Genomic DNA, 27,976 nt, shown 5'->3' on the forward strand with positions numbered 1-27,976 from the left:
CTCTGTAAATGACAATCTTTTGATTTTTTTACACACAATTGTCCATTTACAGAGGTATTTCTCCCACCCAGCATGGGTATGTGTAAAAATACACCCCAAAACACATTGTACTACTTCTCCCGAGTATGGCGATACCACATGTGTGGCACTTTTTTGCACCCTAACTGCGCTAAAGGGCCCAAAGTCCAATGAGTACCTTTAGGATTTCACAGGTCATTTTGCGACATTTGGTTTCAAGACTACTCCTCACGGTTTAGGGCCCCTAAAATGCCAGGGCAGTATAGGAACCCCACAAATGACCCCATTTTAGAAAGAAGACACCCCAAGGTATTCCGTTAGGAGTATGGTGAGTTCATAGAAGATTTTATTTTTTGTCAAAAGTTAGCGGAAATTGATTTTAATTGTGTTTTTTCACAAAGTGTCATTTTCCGCTAACTTGTGACAAAAAATAAAATCTTCTATGAACTCGCCATACTACTAACGGAATACCTTGGGGTGTCTTCTTTCTAAAATGGGGTCATTTGTGGGGTTCCTATACTGCCCTGGCATTTTAGGGGCCCTAAACCGTGAGGAGTAGTCTTGAAACGAAATTTCTCAAAATGACCTGTGAAATCCTAAAGGTACTCATTGGACTTTGGGCCCTTTAGCGCAGTTAGGGTGCAAAAAAGTGCCACACATGTGGTATCACCGTACTCAGGAGAAGTAGTATAATGTGTTTTGTGGTGTATTTTTACACATACCCATGCTGAGTGGGAGAAATATCTCTGTAAATGGACAATTGTGTGTAAAAAAAATTAACAAATTGTCATTTACAGAGATATTTCTCCCACCCAGCATGGGTATGTGTAAAAATACACCCCAAAACACATTATACTACTTCTCCTGAGTACGGCAATACCACATGTGTGGCACTTTTTTGCAGCCTAACTGCGCTAAGGGGTCCAAAGTCCAATGAGCACCTTTAGGCTTTACAGGGGTGCTTACAATTTAGCACCCCCCAAAATGTCAGGACAGTAAACACACCCCACAAATGATCCCATTTTGGAAAGTAGACCCTTCAAGGTATTCAGAGAGGGGCATGGTGAGTCCGTGGCAGATTTCATTTTTTTTTGTCGCAAGTTAGAAGAAATGGAAACTTTTTTTTTTTTTTTTTTTCCTCACAAAGTGTCATTTTCCGCTTACTTGTGACAAAAAATAATATCTTCTATGAACTCACTATGCCTCTCAGTGAATACTTTGGGATGTCTTCTTTCCAAAATGGGGTCATTTGGGGGGTATTTATACTATCCTGGAATTCTAGCCCCTCATGAAACATGACAGGGGGTCAGAAAAGTCAGAGATGCTTGAAAATGGGAAAATTCACTTTTGGCACCATAGTTTGTAAACGCTATAACTTTTACCCAAACCAATAAATATACACTGAATGGTTTTTTTTTTATCAAAAACATGTTTGTCCACATTTTTCGCGCTGCATGTATACAGAAATTTTACTTTATTTGAAAACTGTCAGCACAGAAAGTAAAAAAAATCATTTTTTTGCCAAAATTCATGTCTTTTTTGATGAATATAATAAAAAGTAAAAATCGCAGGAGCAATCAAATAGCATCAAAAGAAAGCTTTATTAGTGACAAGAAAAGGAGCCAAAATTCATTTAGGTGGTAGGTTGTATGAGCGAGCAATAAACCGTGAAAGCTGCAGTGGTCTGAATGGAAAAAAAGTGGCCGGTCCTTAAGGGGGGTAAAGCCCTAGGTCCTCAAGTGGTTAATGTGTACATCTATCTATTACCAGCTATAACCACAGGGTGACAGTGTGTTCTAGTAACAAAGGTCTTACTACATACTGTGTCTAAGCAAAATTCATTGAATAAAGGGATGAAATTCAGGGTTCAAAATCTACAAAAAACTATGCCACAGCACGGATAACTGCCATATAAAAAATAACTTTTATTATTCATACCTATAAAACACACCTACAAACCCCCATAATAAAATGCCCTCTAATAGGGTACTACCAGTGAGAGTCCCACAGTGCACACTGTAATGTTGAAAAAAATAATCGCCTAAACACCTGATCTGAGGCCTCTGATGAAAAACATCCATGCAGAGATGGTCTTGAGAAAACCGGCGCGTCCGGTGAAATCGGTCGACACGTGTGACAGCCCCTCACTGTGCGTTTGGGATGTGCTGCTACAGTGCCTGAACAGTGGGACCGTGGTGACTTTTACGCCGACTGGGACTGCATCTACCTTATTAAGGCAGCCGAGAGTACAACATGGAGCTTTGATAACCACAAGGCGAGACGTCGCCAGAGCGGTGAAGCAAGGTCTGTTTATAATTTACTGGAAGCATCCAGCGACTCCACTGCGAAAGGGTGGCAAATATGGTGAGACCGTTCTAATTGTTTTTTGGCTCTGTTATACTCATGGCTTTATACAAAAAGGCACAGTTGGCAGCATATGGACAATAATTCCTGATTTTTACACCAGTTAAGGCTGTTTATATGGTGATTTGTGCATTCTAGCAGAATAGGCACACAGTACATGGACTTTTGCAAGTTCTGGACCAGCATCCTTTTTTGTTGATATTCAACCAGTATTTTACTGATATATATATCTATATACTTTTTGGATGGACATATCTGCATGGATGTTTTTCATCAGAGGCCTCAGATCAGGGGCTTGATTCACAAAGCGGTGCTAACCTACTTAGCACGTCTAAAGTCTTTAGACGCGCTAACCAGGGTGCTAAGTAGGTTAGCACCGGATTTCTCAATCAGATCGCGTGCTAACTTTGCGCGCGCAAAGTTTTATGCGCGCAAAGTTTTACGCGCGCTAAGTCCCATAGGCTTTAATGGGCACTTCGCGCGGAGCGCCCTGCGCTCTGTGCAGTACGCGCGTAAAGTTTTATGCGCATAAAGTTTTGCGCGCATAAAGTTTTATGCGCGAAAAGCTTGTTTAGACGTGCTAAGGGGGTTTTCACAGGCGTGCTAACAGTTAGCACCGCTTTGTGAATCAAGCCCCAGGTGTGTAGGCGATTATGTTTGGCTTTTTTTTTCAACATTACAGTGCGCACTGTGGGACTCTCACTGGTAGTACCCTATTAGAGGGCATTTTATTATGGGGGTTTGTAGGTGTGTTTTATAGGTATGAATAATAAAAGTTATTTTTTATATGGCAGTTATCCGTGCTGTGGCATCGTTTTTTGTAGATTTTGAACCCTGAATTTCATCCCTTTATTACAATGAATTTTGCTTAGACTATGGGTTTTTCAGGTTTTGATCAATACACCAATATGTATAAATACATACTGGGCTTGATTCACAAAGCGGTGCTAACCTACTTAGCACGTCTAAAGTCTTTAGACGTGCTAACCAGGGTGATAAGTAGGTTAGCACCAGATTTCTCAATCAGATCGCACGTTTTGCGCGTTTTGCGCGCGCAAAGTCCTATGCGCGTGCTAAGTCCCATAGGCTTTAATGGGCACTTCGCGCGGAGCGCCCTGCGCTCTGTGTAGTGCGCGCGTAAAGTTTTACGCGCATAAAGTTTTACGCGCGAAAAGTTTGTTTAGACGTGCTAAGGGGGTTTTTACAGGCGTGCTAACAGTAAGCACCGCTTTGTGAATCAAGCCCACTGTGCCTGTAAAGGAAGCTGTAAATAAAATTCGTTTGCACTCTTGTTGTGTTAAAGTCTAGTGATTCTGATTCAATCTGATTCAATCGACAAAGCAATCAACTTCATTAAGGAATCGACTTCAGTTTGGTTGATGGAAAGTCAATGGACTAGTGACCAGGGCTGTGGAGTCGGAGTCGAGGAGTCGGAGTCAGGGCAATTTTTGGGTACCTGGAGGCGGAGTAGGGAGAAAATGCACCGACTCCGACTGAATTTAAAATAGAAAATATGATAAAATGTTCCATTTCTCAGATAATAGTCATCATAAATCATTTATATATACAGTAATAGCTGTGCTTAGTCCACAAAAATAAAATAAACCAATCAAATAGTTACTTGTGCTGCTTCAACAAAGCAGTCTGCGTATTTTTAAAGTCAGAGATACATATCTGATTGTGACTGTAGTGTACAGTATATATGATGTGTACACAGGAATCTCTTATATATACACTAAATACTCTTACATATACTATGCTGTAAGAATAAAGCCTGATGTGTAGCTGTGTCACTAACAGAGATGGTCAATGAGATGCAAATAATTCTGTATTGATGCTGGTTTATGCAAATGTATGCACTCCCTTTGCTCATGAAATCAAATAATTTGAAATGTTGTTAAAATTTGGTTTGATGACTACGAACTAAAGGTTACCTGAGACAGATGAAAAGAAAAGTTTTATACATACCTGGGGCTTCCTCCAGCCCCCTTCAGACTAATCAGTCCCTCGCTGTCTACCTCCGCCACCTAGATCTTCTGCTATGAGTCCCGGTAATTCAGCCAGTCAGCGCAGTCCGGCCGTGTGCCGCTCCCACAGCCAGGAGTATTCTGTACCTGTGCGATAGTGCTGTGCAGGTGTAGTACGCTCCCGGCGGCAGAGTGTGAGCACATGCGCACTACTCCCGACTGGCTCAAGTACCTGGACCCATAGCAGAAGATTCAGGTGGCGGAGGAGGACAGGGAGGGACTGATTAGCCTGAAGGGGGCTGGAGGAAGCCCCATGTATATATAAAACTTTAATTTCATCTGTCTCAGGTTTACTTTGTTACACAGTAGTACTATACTCTACATATGCACTCCCCACATAGCTGCAGGGAAACTGTCACGGAACAGCCGTGAGAAACGTGGGCGAATCTGAAAGATTCGCAGTCGATTTTTTTGATTTCCTGATTAGATTTGCGCAGTCATGGCAAGCGATCAGAAACTGACATTTCTAAAAGACTGATATTTTTTCCTCCTTCCACCAAAAGGCAGGAGCCTGCTGCAGAGTGTCCCCCGACACCCAGCTGTGCTAATGGCCCATCCATCAGATGAAGTTGATAAGCAGCATGGCAGAACCAATTTATTGGGGAAAGAGTTAGACTCTCTGGCTACAATCCCAGCAGGGGAGCTGACACGTAGCTTGCTGCCCCAAGCTTCAAAAGAGCCTTCCCCTAGAAATGACCTGCTGTAAATCCCAGATGTATATAATATTCCATAAACTACTATATTTGTCATATTTCCTGTGTTACAAGGCTGCCCGGTCCTCCAAACTCACAGAGAGTGCCGAGCTGTGTCCGGCGCTGGTTCTGAGAAAGTTTCAGAACATTCTGAGGTAAAGACTGCCAGTTAGGCAGTTTGAAAGTGCCCTGATGATACCACAGGAGTCTTACCCTTCATGTTTGGTATCAGGGTGCTGGGTAAATCGGGATGGACCTGAAAATGTTAGTAAATCTGCCCTGACCTGTATGGTTCTGTGAGATAGAGCCCATATATTGTTAGGAATGATTTCTGGTCTCCAGGACAAGGGGAGGACTCCTCTCATATTCTAAGGGGGTGTGTGGCTCCCGACCTCATTCCCTCCTACTAGATCAGGGGCATAAGAATGGCAGAGGAGCCAAACTCAGTGTCCTTCACTCTGAACATCATCCTGATTATATCCCTGCCAGTTTGAGGACATGCTGGCACCTGGTTTGTTTGGACATTGCTAACTGAACTGAACTGAACCCAACAAAACTTATGATTTTCCCAGAAAGGACATCTTTCCACGAACTAAGTATTTTCTCTTTTTTTATTTTTCATACTGGCTATTAATGTTTCTATAATTGTTGATTTTAATAATTTTCTGTATGTATTAATTATTTATGTTGCATTCTTAAAGAGATTCTGTATTGTTAAAATCGCACAAAAGTAAACATACCAGTGTGTTAGGGGACATCTCCTATTACCCTCTGTCACAATTTCACCGCTCCCCGCCGCATTAAAAGTAGTCAAAAACAGTTTTAAAAAGTTTGTTTATAAACAAACAAAATGGCCACCAAAACAGGAAGTAGGTTGATGTACAATATGTCCACACATAGAAAATACATCCATACACAAGCAGGCTGTATACAGCCTTACTTCTGAATCTCAAGAGATCACTTGTGTGTGTTTACCTTCTGTCCCCAGCTTCTCTCATGCACTGAACATTACAGGCTTCCTGCAGACAGCTCTGCCTATGTCGTTAATTCCTCAGTATGTGACAGACCAGCTCCTTTCACAGCCTCCAGAGGAGGATTTTTATCCAGCTCTCTTCTATCACTGATAAGATAGCAGAGAAGCTGCTGGCTTATGTAAATAAAACACACACTGGAGTGTGCATAGAGGAACAGTTCAACACTGAAGAACTTGGCAGCCTTCCAGACACAGGCCGACAAGTCTGACAGGGGAAAGATACATTGATTTATTACAGAGATGGTTATAGTAGAAAGAGCTGCAGTAAGCCAGAACACATTAGAATAGGTTTAGGAACTTGTAGGATGGTAGAAAAAACGTTGTAATTTTTGTTACAGAGTCACTTTAATAAAAGACGCTAACCGTCCTTTATTGATTCAGCTACCCTGCTATTCAGCCGCACAAACTGAACCCGGTTTCTGAAGAGACGCTACTATTGTCGCTAGCTAGACAGAATAGAGTGTGTTTAACCGTTTTATTTGCAGGTCTAGGCTCAGCCAGTCAGTGAGTTCCTCTGTCTCATGCTAACAGAGGTGGTGGCAGTTATACCCTGAAATAGTGTGGAATTTGTAATTACCGTAACTCACAGGCTCCCTCCTAGTCGGTCTGCTGCCAAATTTCCAGCAGTTTCTGCGCACCAACTGCGACCACAGCTTGCATGGTCTGTGTGCTGAAACCGATTGGAAGGCAATTTGCGGTCCGGCCACAAGGGATCCCGTGACAGAATCCACTGAGAATGTTGTGCACATTGAAAACAGAGGTGTTGTCTATCACCCATAAACCTGGTTCAGATTGTGCATGAAGAATGTGTAATAGAGGAAGAATCCCCTCATTTCCCTGCAGAGTACCTGCACATCACTCTTACATGTACCCACAGTCACATTGCCTAGGGCCTAATAGATGTTCTTTGTTTCTATCTTCTACAAGTACTCTTACCAAGGACTAGTTTTAGTCTATGACTAAAAGTATTAGAGGCAGAAGATCAGCCGGCTAGCCAGGTAACTGGTATTGTTTAAAATGGAATAAATATGGCAGCCTCCATATACCTCTCACTTCAGTTGTATTTTAAAATTCCTAAGTGTTGGCAGTTAAGAGATGCACTTCATGTTATATACTTTCAATCAACAAAATTGTAATATGCAAATTAGTGGAGTCGGAGTTGAAGAGTCGGAGTCGGTGGAATCCTAACCCGAGGAGTCGGAGTAGGTAGATTTTTGTACCGACTCCACAGCCCTGCTAGTGACCCACACACTACAAGCGATATCATATGCGATTCACCTTCACTAATCAGTCTGACTGATGTGGTGTCTCCATGCTCTGAATGCAAAAATAGATTCAGAGTTGATCGAATGACATGTGAACAGTAGCTGCTTCCTGTGCGATCGACCGATATCTCATATCCTGCTCGATTGACTAAGCTGGTAAATTCGACATGAAATGAGCCACTTTTTATCATTCGGGAATTCTGGAACACACTCGATTCGATAAAATAATCCAATCGAATGGTCGAACGTATAGCCAAATTGCTATATCTATGGCCACCTTAACAGCTAAGGGCCATTACCATGAAAATGATTAATATCTGTTCCTCCTGCATTCAACATTGCTGCGCATTAAGAAACTAGTTTATAATAGCCTTTTCAATATCTTTATATAACTTTAAACAGTGCAAGTGTCTTATAAAAATAAAAGGCTGCACATACTAAAGTGTTAGCTGTGTAACCTGTTGTATTTAATGTGTATCTGTTTATGGCAAATTATACTGTATGTTCATGTTTTAACTGTCTATTTAAACACAAGAAGTGAGACCTTAGGCAAAATACCATGTACATTTAAAGAATTACAGAACAGATATTGCCTATAAACCTGTCAAAATCATTTTACTACTTAAAGTGACTTTGTAGTTACTAAGCAAAAATTAAATTGTACATCTTAGGCATCGTTATACAGAGTCCTACAGAAGCAAACTAAGTTCCAGTGACTCCTACATGCACCCTAAAGTATTACTTGGAACTGATCATCAGGTTCCCCTCGCATGGCAGACTGCACTCTCACCTTTCTGGACCTAAAATGATTTTCACTTCACAACTGTGGTAAGTGGCAAGGAAACCTGTATATACAGTATAATAGGCTACGTGCCTCAACCTTCAAGCAAGAAAAAGAAGTAGCGCCCTGCCCCCGGGGCCGGTCCAAGCAGAATAAGGGCCCAGTCAAAGCAAGAAGAAGTAGAGCCCTGCCCCCAGGGTCGGTCCTAGTTGCCGCCGAGCTGGAGGGGGTCTGTCGAGCTGGAGGGGGTAGCGGGTAGGAAGTGACGACAGTGGAACACACGCTGGAACGGGGAAGAGGTGAGTCATCCCCGCCCACTGCCTCTTACTAATAGCGGCGGCTGCTGCTAAACTTCAGCTAGAGGGGGAGCGCAGATGGGGGACCCAGGTGAGGGAGGGGGGGGGGGTCCAACCCCCCTCCCCGCCGCTGTGCCCAATACCCCCTTCCTGCCCCCTACCCCCTTATGCGGCGTATGTAACGCCGCGGGTCGGTCCGCTGCCTCTTACTAATAGCGGCGGCTGCTGCTAAACTTCAGCTAGAGGGGAAGCGCAGATGGGGGACCCAGGTGAGGGAGGGGGGTCCAACCCCCCTCCCCGCCGCTGTGCCCAATACCCTTTTCCTGCCCCCTACCTCCTTATGCGGCGTATGTAACGCCGCGGGTCGGTCCGCTGCCTCTTACTAATAGCGGCGGCTGCTGCTAAACTTCAGCTAGAGGGGAAGCACAGATGGGGGACCCAGGTGAGGGAGGGGGGTCCAACCCCCCTCCCCGCCGCTGTGCCCAATACCCCCTTCCAGCCCGCTACCACCTTATGCGGCGTATGTTACGCCGCGGGTCGGTCCGCTGCCTCTTACTAATAGCGGCGGCTGCTGCTAAACTTCAGCTAGAGGGGAAGCGCAGATGGGGGACCCAGGTGAGGGAGGGGGGTCCAACCCCCTTCCCCGCCGCTGTGCCCAATACCCCCTTCCAGCCCGCTACCACCTTATGCGGCGTATGCTACGCCACGGGTCGGCTAGCTAGTAGATAAATATTTGACCTGTTATTTGGAAGTGGAAAGCTGTTGCCCAAGCAGAAGCGCTACTGGTCACTGAGGCAGTTTCTATACTTGTTGGTTCAAGTTATAGATTCAATAGACAGTTATTTATTTAAAGTATATTAGCGGATTAATTCTGAATTCTACCACTTTGTTTTTATTGCAGTTTATTGAGTTTGGAGGGATGGGGCCTAGATATGACCTTTTTTTTCACTTCACTGAAATTTTTGCACAAAAAAACAAAAAAAAGTCCAAGAAATCTTGCAAAGTCAATACGTTTTCATGAAAATGTCTCTGCTGGTAGAAACATGCAGAGAAGATTATTATGGAAATTTTGCAGTTTCAACCTTGCTGACTGGAGGTCTGTGAAGAAGCCACTATATAATGCAGCTGGGTGGAGCTAAACTCTGTGCATACAGATACACTGGAAGTAGCCCTATGGCCTCATTTACACCAAAAAATGAAAACGCAAACGTTCTGCGTTTTTGTGCGGTTTACCCCCCCCCCCCTCCCCCCCTCCTCCCGGCGCTCCACTGCATTTTTTACAACAAGCACTTTTCTAAGTGCTTTTCCAGAGCGGTTTTGAGATTCCCTGCCTGACGCAAGCCAGGAAGAGAACTCTTTGACCCGGAAAAGAATAAATACAATGTACCGCAAACGCAATCGCCGCATAATGAGGTTTTATGAGCGTTTAGCGCTCTTCCTATACCGTCCATTATAGCAAAAACGCCCCAGAAATGGTACAAGCACCGCTTTGCTGAACGCACAGCACACAAACCGCGCTGATTTGAACCTTCTCATAAAGATTCATTGCATAAGTGTTTTGTGGGCAATTTTAAAAATCACCTGCACTTGAAAAAAGGCAGAAAACGCCCCTAGTGTGAACAAGCCCTGACAGAGGTTTAATTATCTGCAGCAACTACAAAGCCAGTGAAAATAATGATTAGTTGTAACTATTAATAGACTGTTCTCCAGTCCATGGCTGGTTCGGGTGCTGCATATCAATTGTTATGTATAGAGCGCTTGAGGGGGCCCAGTGTAAAACTTGCACTGGGGCCCAGAGCCACTGGAGGCAGGTGTGGCATTTTTCTGTTTTAACAGGCACACTGCCCATTTAAATAAGGATAAGCACACTATAGAACTTCTGTGTAGCAGAGCCCTCAAGACACATCATTACATCCACTTTCTAGATGAAAACAGTGCTCCTGATTCAAGGCAATAAAAGCAATAAAAAGAATTAAATGGCGTGTACACTGGCGTGTAAAGCTAATTGTGGAAATCAATTCCATGCCAGACGCAATTATTGCACCAAGATAAATGTCTTACTAACAGCTACAAGTCGTGTCTAGAGCCTTCGATTGTTCCCTTGACAATGTACTCGTGTCACTGTGATTTACTCCACATCACATATTATGACACAACACATGTCCACACAGCTATTCTGGCTCATAATTTAAATAACATTGACAGCAGATTTATAGCTGCAGCTAAAATGCCAGCTTTGATGCCAGGGAGCATGAAGTTCCCAGCCCTCTCAGGCTCCTCACTAGGGTCCTATAACTGAGAAATGAATTACTGACCTCATCAGATTTTCTTTTTTTTTCCAGTATGTAACATTTGCATCCCATTCCTCTTATTTGTCCTATAAATTTTCCATAAATATTGGTTGTAAATTACTGTAAGTGAAACGTATAACCGTTTTGACCCCTCTCGTCCCCCATCCCCAAAGGACATTTGCACTTCTCATTTTTGTTAAACTACAGGTAATGGGGGCTTAAGATAAATGTTTTTCCTGATCATTTCAGGTGATATATTTCCCCATCAGTGTACAGGAAAGTGCTGGGCTCTCTGCTAAGCAGTCCTTCCTGTTCCATGCACAGCAGAGGAAAAGAAGGAGATGTTATGCTGCAATCTGTAACGCAAACTACAATAACAAATAACAGAATAGATTCAGATACTGTGTGCACACTACCCGTAATGCTGCACAGTGTGTTGCTGCACACTGCGGCATGCGAATGCACTGCCTGTACAATTGATGACATCTCTGTATTGTGGCAGACTACAAACTTTACACACTCTTACAAACTATCGTTTGGATTTTGATCTGTTTGGCAACATTGCCTATGCCACCGTATCAAGCACCCAGCCTTTGAAAGGAGTGCCCACTCAAAAACTTATAATGCTGATACTTTACACGCTGTGTTTCTGGATAATATCTGCTCTGCTAATCATGTTACCGAAACAATATTCATGCTATGAAAAATAATGTGCGAATTATAATGCAACGCAATACGTATATTGTGAATGCCCCATAAGGCTACGTCCACAGTGGTGCGTGGTGGTGTTACTTTATTGGGGCATCTTAACGCAGAAAATCGCACTGCAATAGTACATGTATGCTAAGCTCAGGGTGCATGAGGAGCTTTGAGATCCAATGCACCACAGTATCCCAACGCACTGCATGCAAAGCATTACCACTTAATGTGTGCATTAACAGATGCAGTGAAGCATACTTTCGTTGACTGTATGCTTCACTATATGCAGCCTAAAGTTCACATAACATGTGCTGTGACTTTTTTGTTCCATTGTGTTGCCTTTCTGTATTTACAGAGAACGCAACGCAACTTCCACAGTGAATGTAGCCTAGATCTATATATCTGAACTGAAATGGTAAAACATACAAGTTTTTTATCAGGTTATTCAATAATTCACCTGGCTCAATATTTTGATCAATTTAACAAATATCAAACTATTTGTGGGTTTTTCAATCATTCTGTGGTATAAGACAACAGTTTGTAAATATCAATGAATGGAATGTAAAGTGGTCATAGTGTGTGCATATGTGAATGACAAGTGTTCAGTGGCAAGACATTAATACAGAGAGTGACTGGTACTGGTACTAATACATAAATATACAAAAGCCATGAACTGATTAATCTCTCACGTTCAAAGTATTTCCAATCTGTTAGTCCTTAGAGCAAACCTGAAGTGACTTAAAAAAAGACTCAGATACTCACCAAAGAAAAGATAAGGTTCAAGATCCCAAAGAGATTTCGCGGTCGTTTCTCCGTCCATCCCCTCATTTCACCCTTGTTCCGCAGGTGAAATTTATTCGACCAGCAGGTCGAATACGCCTTTGGCACTCCTTGGGCAGCCTTCAGAAGTACTTGTGTCCCTGTACTGCACACGCGTGAGTCTGGCCTCGCACATGCGCAGTATGGATGTCCCTGTCTTTGCAAGCACTCAGGAACGTGAGTGTTTCCGATCGCTTCCAAGCCTTCCCGATCTTCTTTGCCCCCTTGTTCCGCCCCTACCCTCCTGGTCCATCAGGTCAAATACAGTGATGCCCATAATTATTCATATCTCTGGCAAATTTTGACTTAAAGTTACTTTTATTCAAACAGCAAGTAATTTTTTGACAGGAAATTACATAAATGTCTCCCAAAAGATAACAAGACGATGTACAAGAGGCATTATTGTGGGTAAAAACATTTCTCAGCTTTTATTTACATTTGAGCAAAAAGTGTCCAGTCCAAAATTATTCATACCCTTCTCAATAATCAATAGAAAAACCTTTATTGGCTATAACAGCAATCAAACGCTTCCTATAATTAAATACTAGTTTTTTGCATGTCTCCACAGGTACTTTTGCCCTTTCATCTTTAGCAACGAGTTCCAAATCTTTCAGGTTGGAGGTTTTTTCCTGCCATCACCCTGATCTTTAGCTCCCTCCACAGATTTTCATTTCAGGACTCTGGCTGGGCCACTACAAAATGTTTATGTTGTTGTCAACTAACCATTTCTTCACCACTTTTGCTGTGTGTTTTGGGTCATTGTCATGCTGAAATGTCCACTGGTGCCCAATGCCAAGTTTCTCTGCAGACTGCCTGATGTTGTCATTGAGAATCTTAAAGGGAACCAGAGAGGATGAACGATACATACCTGGGGCTTCCTCCAGCCCCATACGCACGGATCGCTCCCACGCCGCCGTCCTCCGCTGCCTGGAATCGCCGCCACTGGGTCCCGTCATTGCCGCGAGTCGGCAAGTCGGCCGGCGGACGCGGCCAATTCTCCGCATCACAGGGTGCTCTCCCCATACAGATACGCATGTGGCTGCTTACTGCGCAGCCGCATGCGTACATGTATGGAGGGAGCCCCTGTGATGCGGACAATTGGCCGCGTCCGCCGGAAGTGACGGGCCCGGTACCGGCGGATCCAGGAAGCTGAGGACGGCGGCGTAGGAGCGATTCAGGCTTATGGGGCTGGAAGAAGCCCCAGGTATGTATAAAATCTTTGCCTTTTTTCACCCCTCGTTCCTCTCTGGTTCCCTTTAATGTATTGCTCTTTTTTCAGTAAACCGCATGGTTACTGTGATTAGGTTCCCTGGTCCACTGGCTGAAAAACAGATGGTGGAGATGGTGTTTTTTAGGTTGAAGGCCTCTCCTTCTTTACGCCAAATGAAGGAAACATCACTCAGACCCAACAATTCAATTTTTGTTTCATCTGACCATAACACAGAAGACCAGAAGTCTTCTTCCTTGTCCAGATGAGCATTTTTAAAGGCCAAGCAAGCTTTTGTGTGCCTTATCTGGAGAAATGGCATTCTCCTCGGTCTGCATCCGTGGAACCCTGCAGTGTGCAGTGTCCGTTGGATTGTCTGCCTTGAGACATTGACACCAGTAGAGCCCAGATTTAGTAAAACTAAAACAAATACGGAGAGGGCACACAAAGGGCTTTAGTAAATCACTGTATTAGCAGCATACAGAGGCACACACATGACATGTTTCGGGCGAAGCCCTTCCTCAGGTGTGAGGAAGGGCTCCACCCAAAACATGTAGTGTGTGTGCCTCTGTATGCTGCTAATACAGTGATTTACTGAAGCCCTTTGTGTGCCGTCTCCGTATTTGTGTTACTACATTGTTGGCTGCAGGAGTGGTGTACCTGCAGGAGTCGGGCACCGGCACGAAGGTCTACAACTAGGCCTACTAGGTGGGTGAAGTGTGAACATCCTACATAAGAGCCCAGATTCACCAGGATGGACTTGGTGGTGATCCTTGGATTCTTTTTCACCTCTCTCACTCTCCTCCTGGCCAGCACAGGTGTCACTTTTGACTTCCCACCACGTCCTCTGAGATTTTCCACAGTGCGGAACATCTTGTATTTTTTTAATAATGCTTTGCGCTGTAGCCACTGGAACTTGAAAAACATTTAGAAATGGCCTTGTAGCCCTTTCCTGACTTGTGAGCAGCCACAATGCACAGCCGCAGGTCCTCACTGAGCTCTTCTATCTTAGCCATGACTGTCCACAAGCCAACTGCAGCGAGCTGCTGTTTTTCACCTGTTGAGTTGATTAAAACAGCTGTTCCCAATTAATCAGGGTAATTAGGATGCTTTAGAACAGCTTGGACTATTTGGAATGGTATAGAACTTTGAATTTCCCCACAGATCGTGACAGTTTGTGAAAGGTATGAATAATTTTGGACTGGAAACTTTTTGCTCAAATGTAAATAAAAGCTGAGAAATTTTTTTCCCCCCCCACAATAATGCCTCTTGTACATCGCCTTATCTTTTGGGAGGCACCTATGTCATTTACCGTCAAAAATTACTTGCTGGTTGAATAAAAGTAACTCTAAAGAGACTCAGAGATAAATGATTATACAAGATTTATACATACCTGGGGCTTCCACTAGCCCCATACGCACGGATTGCTCCCATGCCGCTGTCCTCAGCCTTCTCCTTCTTCTGCACCGGGTCCGTGACTTCGGCCAGACACGGCCAGTTTTACGCATGCACAGTGACTCCCTCTGTCCCTCCGGCGCCTGCCTTACGCATGTGCCTGTGCAGTTTGGAGGGAGGGCACTGTGCATGCTTAGACTGGCCCCGACTGGCAGAAGTTACTGGACACAGTGTAGAACACAGAGAAGGCTGAGGACGGTGGCGTTGGGCAGATGGGGCTGGAGGAAGTTCCAGGTATGTATAAATCTTGTATATTCAGCTCTGAGTCTCTTTAAGTAAAAATTTGCCAGGGGTATGAATAATTATGGGCAGCACTGTATGCCTTTGGCACTCCTTGGGCAGATCTTGATGAGTACTTGTGTCTCTGTTCTGCACACGCGAGAGTCTGGGCTTGCACATGTGCAGTATCGATGCAACCCTCTTTGCAAGCGCTTGGGGACTTGCATGTTTCCAATGCCTTCCATGAAGTCCAATGTTATTGCATTGTTTAAAATGTGATTGCATTGTTTGAAAAAAATCAACTAAATCCACCATGCATTACATGTAGAGCAGTATAGTTGGTATAATGCTAGGTACACACAAAGCGTTTTTTTTTCTCAGTTGATTTTACGACCAATCGATTTTCTGCTCGATTCTCTTATCTTTTCTTATCAATTTCCATTCACTGCTATGAGAAATCGAACAGAAAAACGATCGGAAATAATATCGGACATGTTGGAATTTATATATCGAACCATCTATCTGCCGAAAAAATGCATCGTGTGTACCCAGCATTAGAGTGTTGTCATAGATAAAATAAAGTTATATTTGTTTCTCTCCACAGGATGAATTTGTAATCTGTCCTAACAAACACAATTGTTTTTTTTTCCCACAGGCTTTCAGCATGACTCATTTTTCTTCCAGTCATGAAAAAATGTCCTTTAAATACCTCAGAAAGGACACAAGATGAAGAAATGGTACTAGTAGTTCAAGAACACAAGGTCACACTGTAACAGCAAAGGCCACTGATGTAGGCTGAGCAACCCCTAAACCTCCCACTGCTACAAGTCAACCAACTACACATGGGCCAAAAAGCCCCTCAGCATCCCAATGATCATGAGATAAATGACCATTCCATATGAACTCAGTATTGGTCCATTCCTCTTGCATCGTCTATAGGGAAAATGTGGGGCTTGCTCAACCATTGCACACAATGCTCAGTAATGCCCATGAAATGCTTCACTCCAATGTGCTGTGGCATATAACACAATTAAAACAGTCTCTTTGGCAGTATTTTTGAGAGAAGGTTGGGAGACTCCACAGGTATATTGATCAGGGACATGCTGCACAGCACTAGAGACTGCGGCAATGTGTTGCCTAGTGGTGTGCACCGCTCACCAGCAAGAGTAGCTTGATTCATAAATCACTCTAATCACCACTCTATCCATCAAAGTAAAAAATCATTTACTTCTCAGAGGTGCTCCTCTTTCTGCCTAAATTAGTGTCACAAATTTGTCTCCAAAGTTCACATTTCTGGTTCTTTAGGCTGGATTCAGATTGGTGCATTGCATAACACATGTGTTCAAATTTGTGTGAACTGCAATGGAGACAAGCATAGTCTGGATACAGAGGCGCCAACAGGATAAAAATGTCTAAGAAGTTTAAAACTTGAGGAGGCAGTGGTGGACTTCCTCCAAGCAGACATAGGAATTACCAAAATAATAATCAATTAAACATTATTTTTATTAGTATTTTTTATTATTATTATTACAATATTTACATACTCCAGGGGGTAATGCAACTCATTTTGTAAGTGTAATCCCGCTTCCTCAGACAATGGATAAGGGGTACACACTGTGGATAAGGGACAGTTGGCTAAGTAAGACTTGCATATAAATCATAAAAAGCAATAATAAGCACAAAAAGGTATGATGCCAACAATTAAAGTGTTGAGTACATTTAGAATGGAGAAAAAAGATTTGGCCATTATTGGGGTGGGATAACAGTAGGGAGGAGGGTGGAGGAGGCGAGGGATGTTGGTAGTGTGGAGGACAGATAGAGGCAGGGAATAAGGCAAAGAAAAATAAAAGTCATCCAGTCATCAAGTAAGATTAAAGCCGCGGGGACAAATGGTGAACACTTAACAAGGTAAAAGTAAAACAAGGGAACGTTTCTTTAAAAGTGAAGGGAGACTCACCATGCAGGTCTGTCGTCACTCACCCAAGCGCCTCTGTAATGATTCACTAGCAGAGGACGCTATATGAAGAGGACACTATACTTTGTGAGTATAGCTTTATTACTCTACCATTCTCATTCAATGACCAGTACATACTACACTATATTTGGCTCTTGGTATCCCTATTCTGTGTTTCTTTTTTGCCATGGAGACAAGACATAGAAGTTAATACAAAGCCTGCCTGCAGCGAGTTAAAATAACGCGATCCGTTACAACGCAGAGATGTGAACAGGCCCATAGGATTGTATGGGCAGTGAGCTGACATGCAGAATTATTCTGAAATGCAACTGATGCACTGTGAACTAGCCCTCAGAGTGTTGGCTCTGGTGTTAGAGAGTGACAGAGAAAGTCATGAAAAGCCCAAGTTCACAGTGCTCAGCTGTGCAGCACAATAGTTCTTCATGTTACCTCACTGCCCATACACCTCTATGGGCCTGTTCACATCTCTGCATTGTAATGCAATTGAATAATCGCATTGTTCTAACTCACTGCATGCAGGCTTTGTATTGATGTATAAAGTTCTTGCAGTTGACACACATCATAACGCGTGCGTTGTGCAATGCACACAGTGTGAATCCAGAATTATATCATATCCAGCAGCTTGATTTGAACTGGAAAAGCACATTACTTTGGTATAGCCTTGTTTCGTAAATACATAATACAACCAAAAACATTTGCAGTGGCATGCAATGTAATGCAGGCAACAGAGCAACTGAATGATTTGCACCTTCACTGATATGCACTTCAACAACTGTACAACTAACTGTGCAATCATAGCAACACACTATGGGCTTGATTCACTAAGACAAATAGCGTGCCTTATCAGAGTTAAAACACATTATCAAAGTTAACACACCTTATCAGGGTTAACACGCGTTATCAGAGTTAACACACCTTATCAGAGTAGCATAGCAAGCACTACAAACTTATGCCTGCTAATTGGCAATGACAAGAGTGCCACTCGTCCTGCCCTGAGCCCCTGTGGATCCAATCACTTTTAGGGCCCTTTTCCACTAGCAATCGCTAACGTTTGCGCTAAACGCTAGCGATTGCAATTCAGCAAAGTCCTAATTTTCCCCGGCAATTGCGATTGTGATTTTGCTATGCAATGCACTGCATAGCAAAATTGCGGCAAAAATTGCGCCGTGGCGTGATCGCGCTTTAGTAAAAAACGAATCGCGGTAGTGGAAATTACCTACCGTGATTCCTATGTTGTGTAGCAAACCCTAGCGATTTTAAAATCGCTAGTGATTTGCAATTTTGAGATTCAGCATCGCAATCGCCTCTAGTGGAAAAGTGCCCTAAAGGACATAATCCCTGCACTTTGATTGGCCCAATAGGCTGCCTGTCAAGTTAACTTTGATAAGGCGTGTTAACTCTGATAACGCATGCTATTTGTCTTAGTGAATCAAGCCCTGTATGTTCTATGGTGTACCAACTTAGTGTGAACTGATGAGGTGTGAACTGAGCAGAATTTGAATTGCAGCATGTTACAGTGCGTTAAGAGGGTCTGTTGCGACACAACCTAATGTTACTAGCTATTGCAGAAGCAGACCTATCTTGAACCTGCAGCAATCAGTCTGATTGGCCAAATTCCATGCTGCTTACAATTTGCAAAGAATTTGCAAACAAGCCAGAATTATCTGCATCTGATTGGACAGCAGATTGGGACTGCCAGTCGATAAGGGTGCCTTCTTGTGTTTTCAGGGGAGGAGCACAGTGCAGAGCAACCATTCAGTGAAGACCAGAAGATAGGAAGGGTGAGAGTGGTCCATGGTATCAAAAACTGTGACTACAAGGGTAGACCAATCACCACACATTGGAGTCAATTCACAAAACTTCTCATAAATGACTTATTTTTCTCCTGATTAATAAAAATAACCTTTCAGCAAAATAATCACTCCAAGTAAGTTATTTCTGACTAACTTCATTTCAATATTATTTTTCTTATATTGCTTTGTGATCTTAAAAATGTACTAGATACGTTAGGAAGAGGCACTCCACAAGCAGGAACTTGCGTTCACGTTTAATAGCAATGTCAATAAACTACGTTACGGGCTCCACCCTTCATCACCTGCTGAAGGGCGGATCGCGTAACATGTAGTGTATTGACATTGCGATGAAACGTGAACGCAAGTTCCTGTCTGTGGAGTGCCTCTACCTAACATATCTAGTATCACCGTGTAGAGCAGGGGGGGTGAACCTGCTTGGAGGAGTGCACTGGCGTTATTTAACTCTCCTGGCTGAGGATTGAGCCACCACAGGAGTTCCCAACCCATTTGCATTTAGATTATCTTAAAAATGTAACATAGATAAGGTGAAAGATTAAAACAGGTGAAAAAGCTTTGTGAATCATGTTCATTGGCTTCAATTCAAATTCAAAATACCACATACAGGCCCTTATTCAATTCCCTTTTGACAATACTTTTTAATCTACTTGGTACTTTTTCAATTTCAGAGCGTTGAAAGGTTATTTTAAAGCAAATCTGTAGCTACTTTAAAAAACAAACAAACAGACAAACAAGGCAGATACTTACCTATGGAGAGGGAAGGCTCTGGATCTTATAAAGCCTTCCCTGTCCCCTCGTTCCAGCATACCACGTGCTTCTGAAGACAGGTGGCTCTGTACTGCCCATGTGTGAGTGCATGTTGTGTCTGTCTTGGGGAGCACTCGGAAACATGAGTACTAAATTGGTTAGTCTAACCAGGGGGACAGTACTGGAACGAGGGGACTGAAAGGAGACACGGAAGGCTCAACAGGATCCAGAACATTCCCTCTCCATGAAGCCTAATTCAGATGGGAGCCTGAACTGCACACTTGCCAAGCAGTTCAGTGTCCAATCTGCCGCCCGTCAGTGCAATTCAGGAGCAATTTAAATGCAACAGAATTGCAGTGATGTTAACACCACACGTGTGAAATGCTGACACACAGTGGTTTTACCCACCAACAGAGGACTGCAACGTCTAAGCACGGCTGCAGCCACGTTCATATCTGACTCCATGGGGAGGCCCGGTACTGAGCACTAATAAGCACCCGCCTGTCAGATGCCCATGTTAAAGAGGCCTAAGTAAGTATCAGACTTTTTTTTATAATTACTTCAGTTTTACTTTGAACATAGAATGACAAAATATCTCCTTGGAAAAAGCTTCAGTGCCTCAGTGTTTTAGTCTTTTCTGTTTCAAAATTCACTAAGATTTTTACACATGCGGCAATAGTTTGGTGATTTACAGAAAAACTGCATGACAATTCACTAAGATTTGTACCTGATGCAGTATTTAATTTGGTATTTTAAGGAATCATGCAGTATTCCATTCAGTATTTCATGGATTATTGCAGTGCAAGGAACATAGATGAAACATGTGATACAGATAGCATGGACGATAGTCTAGTTTAGGGGACTCAGCAGGAAACCTTATAGGGAACAGTGGTCCAATCACTGCACCCTCTACAACAGGAAGCGTTGTGATTGGCCAAATAGTGTGGTCGTAATTTACTACTGCCTATTGGAAACCTAGCAGTTTGAGAGGGTGCCATCTACCCAATTATGTTAGCTGAATTTCCCTATGAGGTTTCCTGCTGGGTTCCCTAAATTAGACTAGTGCCAATAGCATTTCTTTTTTTATTATGCTGAAAAGTAAAGTGCAAATCCAAGGTGCATAAAATGACCATAACATTTTTATCTGCTCAGAACTATTACTATCTTATTAAAGAGACACTGAAGCGGAAAAAAAAATTATGATATTATGATTTGTATGTGTAGTACAGCTAAGAAATAAAACATTAAGATCAGATACATCAGTCTAATTGTTTCCAGTACAGGAAGAGTTAAGAAACTCCAGTTGCTATCTCTATGCAAACAAGCCATTAACTCTCCGACTAAGTTTAGTCGTGGAGAGGGCTGTTATCTGACTTTTATTATCTGAACTGTTTTCTTTTCCTATGCTAGAGGAGAGGTCATTACTTCACAGACTGCTCTGAAAGACTCATTTTGAATGCTGAATGTTGTGAAATCTGCACATATTATAGAATGATGCAATGTTAGAAAATACACTATATACCTGAAAATAAAAATATGAGAATATTTTCTTTGCTGCTAATCTTCTAGTAATTATTCATAGTACACAACCAATTCACTATATCATATATTTTTTTTCGCTTCAGTGTCTCTTTAAGCATTTTTAATTACCACAGCACATACTAATGTTGTGAAATTAGGCACATACGGTATGTTGTTATTATTAACTTTCTTATTTTCCTGAATAGTTTAATATGTTTTTACCATTTTCCCTGTTATGTTTCGTCCCTTCTATAACTTTCTGAACGGCTGTTTGTTAGTTACCGACAGCTCCGGGCTGGGGGTAAAATACCGAACATCTCCTTGTTTTACCGCATGCTCTAATTTTTGTGAATTCACATGGATGAGGTATTTACCGTGCAAGTCAATAATTTACCTCACTAATAGGTCATTTCAGTTTTCCATGCTGTAACACCTTTAGTGAATTCACACTTAACAAAATGTTGGGAAAATCAGCTGCTTTCTGCTTTACCACATGCGGTAAGGAATTGTGGCTTGAAGCCAAATACTATAAATTTGTGTACAGATGATGTCACTGTTCAGCCTCTGCACCAATGCTAAGTGCAAAGCGAGGAGAGCCAAAATGTTTTCATGACCCAATGGTAAGCCTCACTCAAGATGAACTCAGCTGAGGGAATTGATGGAGCAGAATGGTGAAATCCATTTAAATTATGCTAATTCTATCTAAAGAGAAATTTTTCATTACAACCTTGCTATAAACAGATGAGTGCTCTTCAGGTGTTTTTGCAGTTTAACTTTATTAAAACTTTTCACTTCAAACTTCAACTTCGATCTGCAGCCAGGTATAAAATTCAAAATCTGACAGCAATCACAGTGTGCTTCATTGTAACCTTGGCAATCAATCTCTCTGTATTCTGACTGGAGAACTGTTTGTATGGAAAATCCCACCTTTCAGCATCAGTAATTGGATTCACAGAGCAGGAGTTTGGTATTAGTATTGGTTCTTATTTAGAATGCCTGCACTAGTCTATTTATTGGCAATGAATTTTGACACTCCTATGTGGTTCAGTTTCTGGTTTAAAGGGAAGGTGCGGGGTGTTTAAAAAAATAAGATCTACTTACCTGGAGCTTCCTCCAGCCCCTGGCAGCCTATGTGTCTGTCGAAACAGCCTGCGCAGAGTGCTCCAGACCACGTGAGTGCGATCACAAGCGGTGTGCAGGGGCAGAAGATGTCGACCTAGCGAGGTCGGCATCTGCAACGGAGTGGACCTAGAGCCACCGGCTGGGATCGGAGCTACGGCGAGGGCCTTATTGGCTGCCAGGGGCTGGAGGAAGCCCCAGGTAAGTAGATCTAATTTTTTTAAACACCTTTCTCCTTCCCTTTAAGCCTTGTAAAAACAGTGCTTTATACAAAGATAAAAGCAACAGCCCCGGGCTGTCCTGCTCCTATGCGGCTACCTTGTTTGGCATCTGTCTGGTGGTATGTCCTGGTTTAATGATTGTCCAGATGTTTTTGGTCTTATATTGTCAGTTTATGAGATTCAGATATACTTTGTATGTATAAAGGCCTGAAGAAGAGTCATTGCGACTCGAAACATGTCAACATTATCACCTGCCTTAAACATTTATCCTCCACTTGCATTGCATTAAATATGTCTATGGATAAATTAATGCACTGATGGATTCTGCACAATATTTGCACTTTTTGGAAAATTGAAAAGAAAAAAGTTCAATGTCAATTTTGCTGGTTTCCTGACTATTTTGTGAACTCTATATATCCTTGTTATAGATGGAGGTTGTACAGACACAGAGTCAGCTGTACCGCTGACAACGTGTTGTGTTGTAATGCGGGAAGGCAGAGGGCTGATGGAGCGGCACAGACATGACATTACACAGGGCTGCAGCATGAACAAAGATATCGACCATTGCTCGGCCAAGTTGATCCACCTGGCTGTCCACTTGCTGGGCAACGGTCGGGGGCTGCTGTACACATGCCGAAATATTGACTTATGCTGGGCATACATGGGTCGACCTGGCGGCTCGATTAGCCGCCGCATGGACTCCCGCCGTGTCCCCACCGCCGCCCGGATCGATTCCCGCTCGTCCCCCCGCGGCGCTTCCTTATCTTCCGCTCGACTCCCCGCTATTGTCTGCCCGCGGGGATCGAGGATGGTATCGAGTCGGCGAGTCATCGGACCTGTCGGAAATGATCAGCTGGGCGCATCAGCGGCTCGATACATGGTACAGAAGCGTACCGTATATCCCCAGCATTAGGCAGTGGTTGTCGGCCGCCTAAGCCGACTTAAATCTAGCGTATGTATGGGGGCTTTAGTCACTGAGAAAATCTGAAAGCATGACAACAAATGTTGTTAAGGTAATACATTTGCAAACTGTACAAGATTTGCTTGCAAGCTTTCAAAACTTAAAGTTTCTTCTTAAAGTGTACGTGAGATGAAAAAAAAATCCATATATACATGTGGCTTTCTCCAGACCCCTTCATGCTGTTGGCTCGCTTGCCATGCTCCCGGTCACCTGGAGCGTTCTGCACTGGCGACAGAAGTGCGATGGGGGACCGCGTGCGTAGACAGGCTGCACATGAGCAGTAGGCAGCGACTGATAAATATACTTGAAAGGTTAGACAAGGATTGAGGCAGCCCAAGATGTTAGCGAGGGAACCAAACCGCCTGAAGGGGGCTGGAGGAAGCACCAGGTATGTATGGATACTTTTTTTTGTCTCAGGCTGACAAAGAAACAATTTCTCGAAAGCTTGCAAGGAAAAGTGATTAAATGTATTACCTAAACAACTTGTTATGTCTTCTGATCTTTTTGCAGAGCATCCTGTGAGCTTAGCCTCAATTTCCATTACCTTACTCTTGAATACTGAATCAAGGTAAAATCATTTGTTTTATGAAAAGTTGAAGATTTGTATCCAACTCAAACTGTGAACCATTAGTTGTCTTACCTGCATCATAGAAGGTATCCAGCACAGCAGTTTCCCCGAAGTCCAGTTCCCCGAAGTTGACACTGGTGAGTTGTGCCCCCTCACCCTCGCAGGCTCGGCGCAGGCAGTGCAGGGCACCAGATTCTGGGCTGCCCCCCATGGCTGATTTGAGGCCATCATTCAGAACATACACCACTCTTAGTGATCTCTGCTTGCTTATCCATTGAGATCCTTCTCCAGGAGGTGGTTCAGGGCCAGAACTTGCTGCTGGTGCTCCAGATGCAGAGCTGCACTGAGGGTCACCCACTGATCCCCCCTGCTCCCTTCCAGAGACCCCCATCTCAGATGCAACTTGTACAGCTGAAAAAAGCCCATTGCTCTCCATAGTCGCCTCTATTCCTCCCCACATAGCAAAATCCACTGTTATTAGGCACTTGGAAGTCTGACTAACCACTTGGATAAGAAAATTATCCAGCAAAGGGCACATAGACCATCTTTTCTATCTGTGCGTGTAAATTATGCTAGGGTAGTAATAAATGGACTCCCAAGGGCAAAACAGCTCCTCTGAACTTGTGTACAAAATATATAGTAAATTAGGTCATCAGAGCTCCAGTCACGTTTGTAATGTAACTCCAGCAGCTGTGGGGAAGCAGCACTTCAATGGTCAGAGAGAAGAGTCATACTAGGATAAAGCTGATGCAGTGCCAGACCTGAGCTCACTGTCCACCAGTGTGTTTTATCACAAGAGTTGCAATGTCCCCTATATACCTTCCTAGTGGTTCTGGGTCAGCATGAGCTGCTTGGGTAATGAAAGGGTTACTGTCACAGGCAGCAGACACAAAGTAACTTCATGGGCATTCCTGCTACACAGCTAGACTTCCAGGTAATACCAGTGCCAAGCAGCACTGGGGTTGTAGTGCAGCCTGGCAGCCTCTGAGGGGGACGAGTCACTTTCTAGAGATGTGGGTGTGTGAGCGCCCCGGGGTTGCAGTCATTGTACCCCCCCTGACTCCTCTCAGCTCCCCGCGCTCTGATGTTCTTATCTGGCCTCTCGTCTTGTCCCGCAGCAGCAGCTCTGGAAGGGTGGGAGAAGGGTCACTCCCCTCTGCTCTCTCACATGTGAATGGCACCTCCTCCGGTAACTCACACGCCGGAGCCTCCAGCAGTCAGATGACAGGACACTGGGACAGTGCTGAGTGACCCCGCCGTGACAGGCTGTGTATGGGGGACAGTGGAGAGTCGGGAGTGGCAGCTGTACAGGGAAAAGGGCTGAGCTTCCAAGGACTTCCTCTAATAATGACAGGGGGCCGAAGAAACACACCCTGCTGTTGTCACCCTCCGCATTGTAAGGACACACGCTGCCTGTCACTTGCACGGAAAACACCAGAGACTACACACACGACTGGCTGCAAACCTCACAGGGCAGCCTCTCATTAGGAAGCCATGCTAGACACACAGCTTCTCTGGCAGAGCATTGCCTCCTGCATTTGTACCACAAAACAGCATGCAAAGAGATGCAAAACTCTATTTTGGTGACAGAAAAATGTATATATACATTTTATAAAACTATAGTGAACTAAACATTCAAATACAGTCAAATAATTTATCTGACAGCAGACTGCTGAGAGAGCACACTGAGAAAGTTTCACAAAACCAGGAAACAACAGGACTGCCTTGCATTCTCAGAAGCCAAAACTGCCTCGAGGAATCTGCACACTACTGCATTAGATGCTTTCATGAGATTACAGATTCTATTTAAAACAATGCTGAAAAAATGTTTGATCCAAGACGGATTGAAAATTCGTAAGACTAGGGACTTAGTTCACACTGCATTAGTTGCATTGCAGAATAAATGTACATGTCATCTCACTGCCCATTCAGTTCTATGAGCCTGTTCACATAAATGCATTGTAATGGACCATGATAATCCATCTTGCTGTATGCAGACTCTGAACTAACATGTATGTCCTAAAGCTACATTGTCTGTCCGCAAAAAGGTCACACACCTTAATATTTCAATTCATAACAGCACAGCGAAGCAGGCAGTTCGCCCACTAGTCCTGAAAGTTTGGGGCCGCCATAAGAGCCTATTGAAATATCGGCATTGTGGGGTAATTTTGGGCACCCACAGCACCCAATGAATAGTGGGTGCTGGTACAGCCAGCCAATATTTCAATAGGCGGCACCCGAGAAATTACATTTTTTTCTTGCGGTGGGGTTGGCGGTGGAAGGGTGGGTTTAGGGTTAGACATCAGGAAATTTGTGCAGGGGGATTTAGGGTTAGGCATCAGGTAGGTAAGTTGTGTGTGTGGGGGGGGGGGGGGGCGGTTTGGGCATTAGTAGTAAGTTTGTGTGGGAGGGGCGGGGCTTACGGTTAGGCTTCAGAGGGGGAGGGTTCTGTTTGAGAGTAGGCTTAAAGGACCACTATCGTGAAAAAAGTAGGCAGTTAAAATCTGACAGAACCGATAGGTTTTGGGCTAGTCTATCTTCTCTTGGGGCATTCTCAAGGGTTTCTTTGTTTTCAACAGCATTTCCTGAACAGCAGTTGCAAAGTGAGTAGGGAGGCTGGCTGGTATCTTACTATTTTGGCCATTAAATCTTTAGGAAATGCTGTTGAAAGCAAAGAAAATCCGGAGAATTTTAACTGCCTACTTTTTTCGCGATAGTGGTCCTTTAACCATACTAAAATATCAGTAGTTAATACCGATATTTTACACTTAAAAGTGTCAGTTTGTTTTCTGCTGCATATATTTTACTGTGGAGCTGTTTGTCATTTCCCTGAAGTTGCTGCATGCGCTTTGCTGATCAATTCTGCAAGAGTGTTACATTTAAACGAAACCTTAACGAAAACCTGAACTGAAAAGTTAAAAGTCAAAATAAGCATACACAAGTCATACTTACCTTCCATGTAGTCTACTCCTCAGTGTCTTTCTCCTGTCCCGCGTCCTGTTTGTTCACTGTGATCAAGGGAATTTTCCGTCCTCCATTTTGAAAATGGCCATTACCCATAACAGCTTTCTGGTCAGCACACAGTTAAACTGTAACATCGCCCACTTGAGCCATAGGGAAACATGGACAGTACCTGGTACATCAGTTTTCCTCTCAGCTATAACTGACAGCAACTGATATATTTCAAATCTGACAAAATATTGTCAGAACTGAAAGGGATTATTGTTAGAAGAAAATGGTGAGCTTCTGAGAGGAACTGATGGCAAGGTAACTATGCAATGATCATTTGAAGTTACCTCATGTGTTTATTTTAAATATTTTTACTCAGTACATGTTCTCTTTAAGTAAGAGGCATTTGTTGGCTGCAATATTTATTTCCTTTTAAACTATACCACTGCCTGGCAGTCCTGTTGATTTTTTTTGGCTTTAGTAACCTCTAAATCATGTACAAAATGTTCTTGAACCCACTCATTTGATACTATTAATCAGGAGTCTAGTCCTGGGAAAAGAGGTGAGTGGACTCACCTGGAAAACCCAGCCGAAAATGGGCGTGGCCATGCATAATTGTGGACGTGGTCATGGGTGGGGCCAAATATACATGACCTTAGCAGTGATGTAAAAGGTCTGCCGGGGAAGTTTGAGCTCTGCCGTAGTGTATCCCCCAAAATAGATGTAATCTGTCAGCATTTCACCAAAAAGATACATAATCTGGTAGAAGTTCCTCGTAAAATACAGATAATACGGCAGTGGTTCCCCCAAAATAGATAATGTGGCAGCAGCAGTTCCCCCAACATACACATAATTTGGAAGCAGTTCCCCAAAATACGCGAAACCTGGCAGCGGATCACCCAAAATACACGTAACACCCAAAATACATATAATCTGGC

General features: G+C 43.4%; 1 protein-coding gene across 1 annotated transcript in view; it reads right to left on the bottom strand.

Annotated features, from left to right (window-relative positions):
• LOC137545218 (mitogen-activated protein kinase kinase kinase 15-like) overlaps positions 1-25,372 on the bottom strand; it is a 110,359-nt gene extending 84,987 nt beyond the window's left edge. The window contains exon 1 of the mRNA XM_068266342.1: positions 24,162-25,372. Coding sequence (XP_068122443.1) covers positions 24,162-24,627 — 466 coding nt within the window. The 5' untranslated portion in view covers positions 24,628-25,372. The remainder of the gene's footprint in view (positions 1-24,161) is intronic.
• Positions 25,373-27,976: the final 2,604 nt, after the last annotated feature.

Source organism: Hyperolius riggenbachi, chromosome 2 (genome assembly GCF_040937935.1).
Source record: "Hyperolius riggenbachi isolate aHypRig1 chromosome 2, aHypRig1.pri, whole genome shotgun sequence".
Classification (NCBI taxonomy): Eukaryota; Metazoa; Chordata; class Amphibia; order Anura; family Hyperoliidae; genus Hyperolius; species Hyperolius riggenbachi.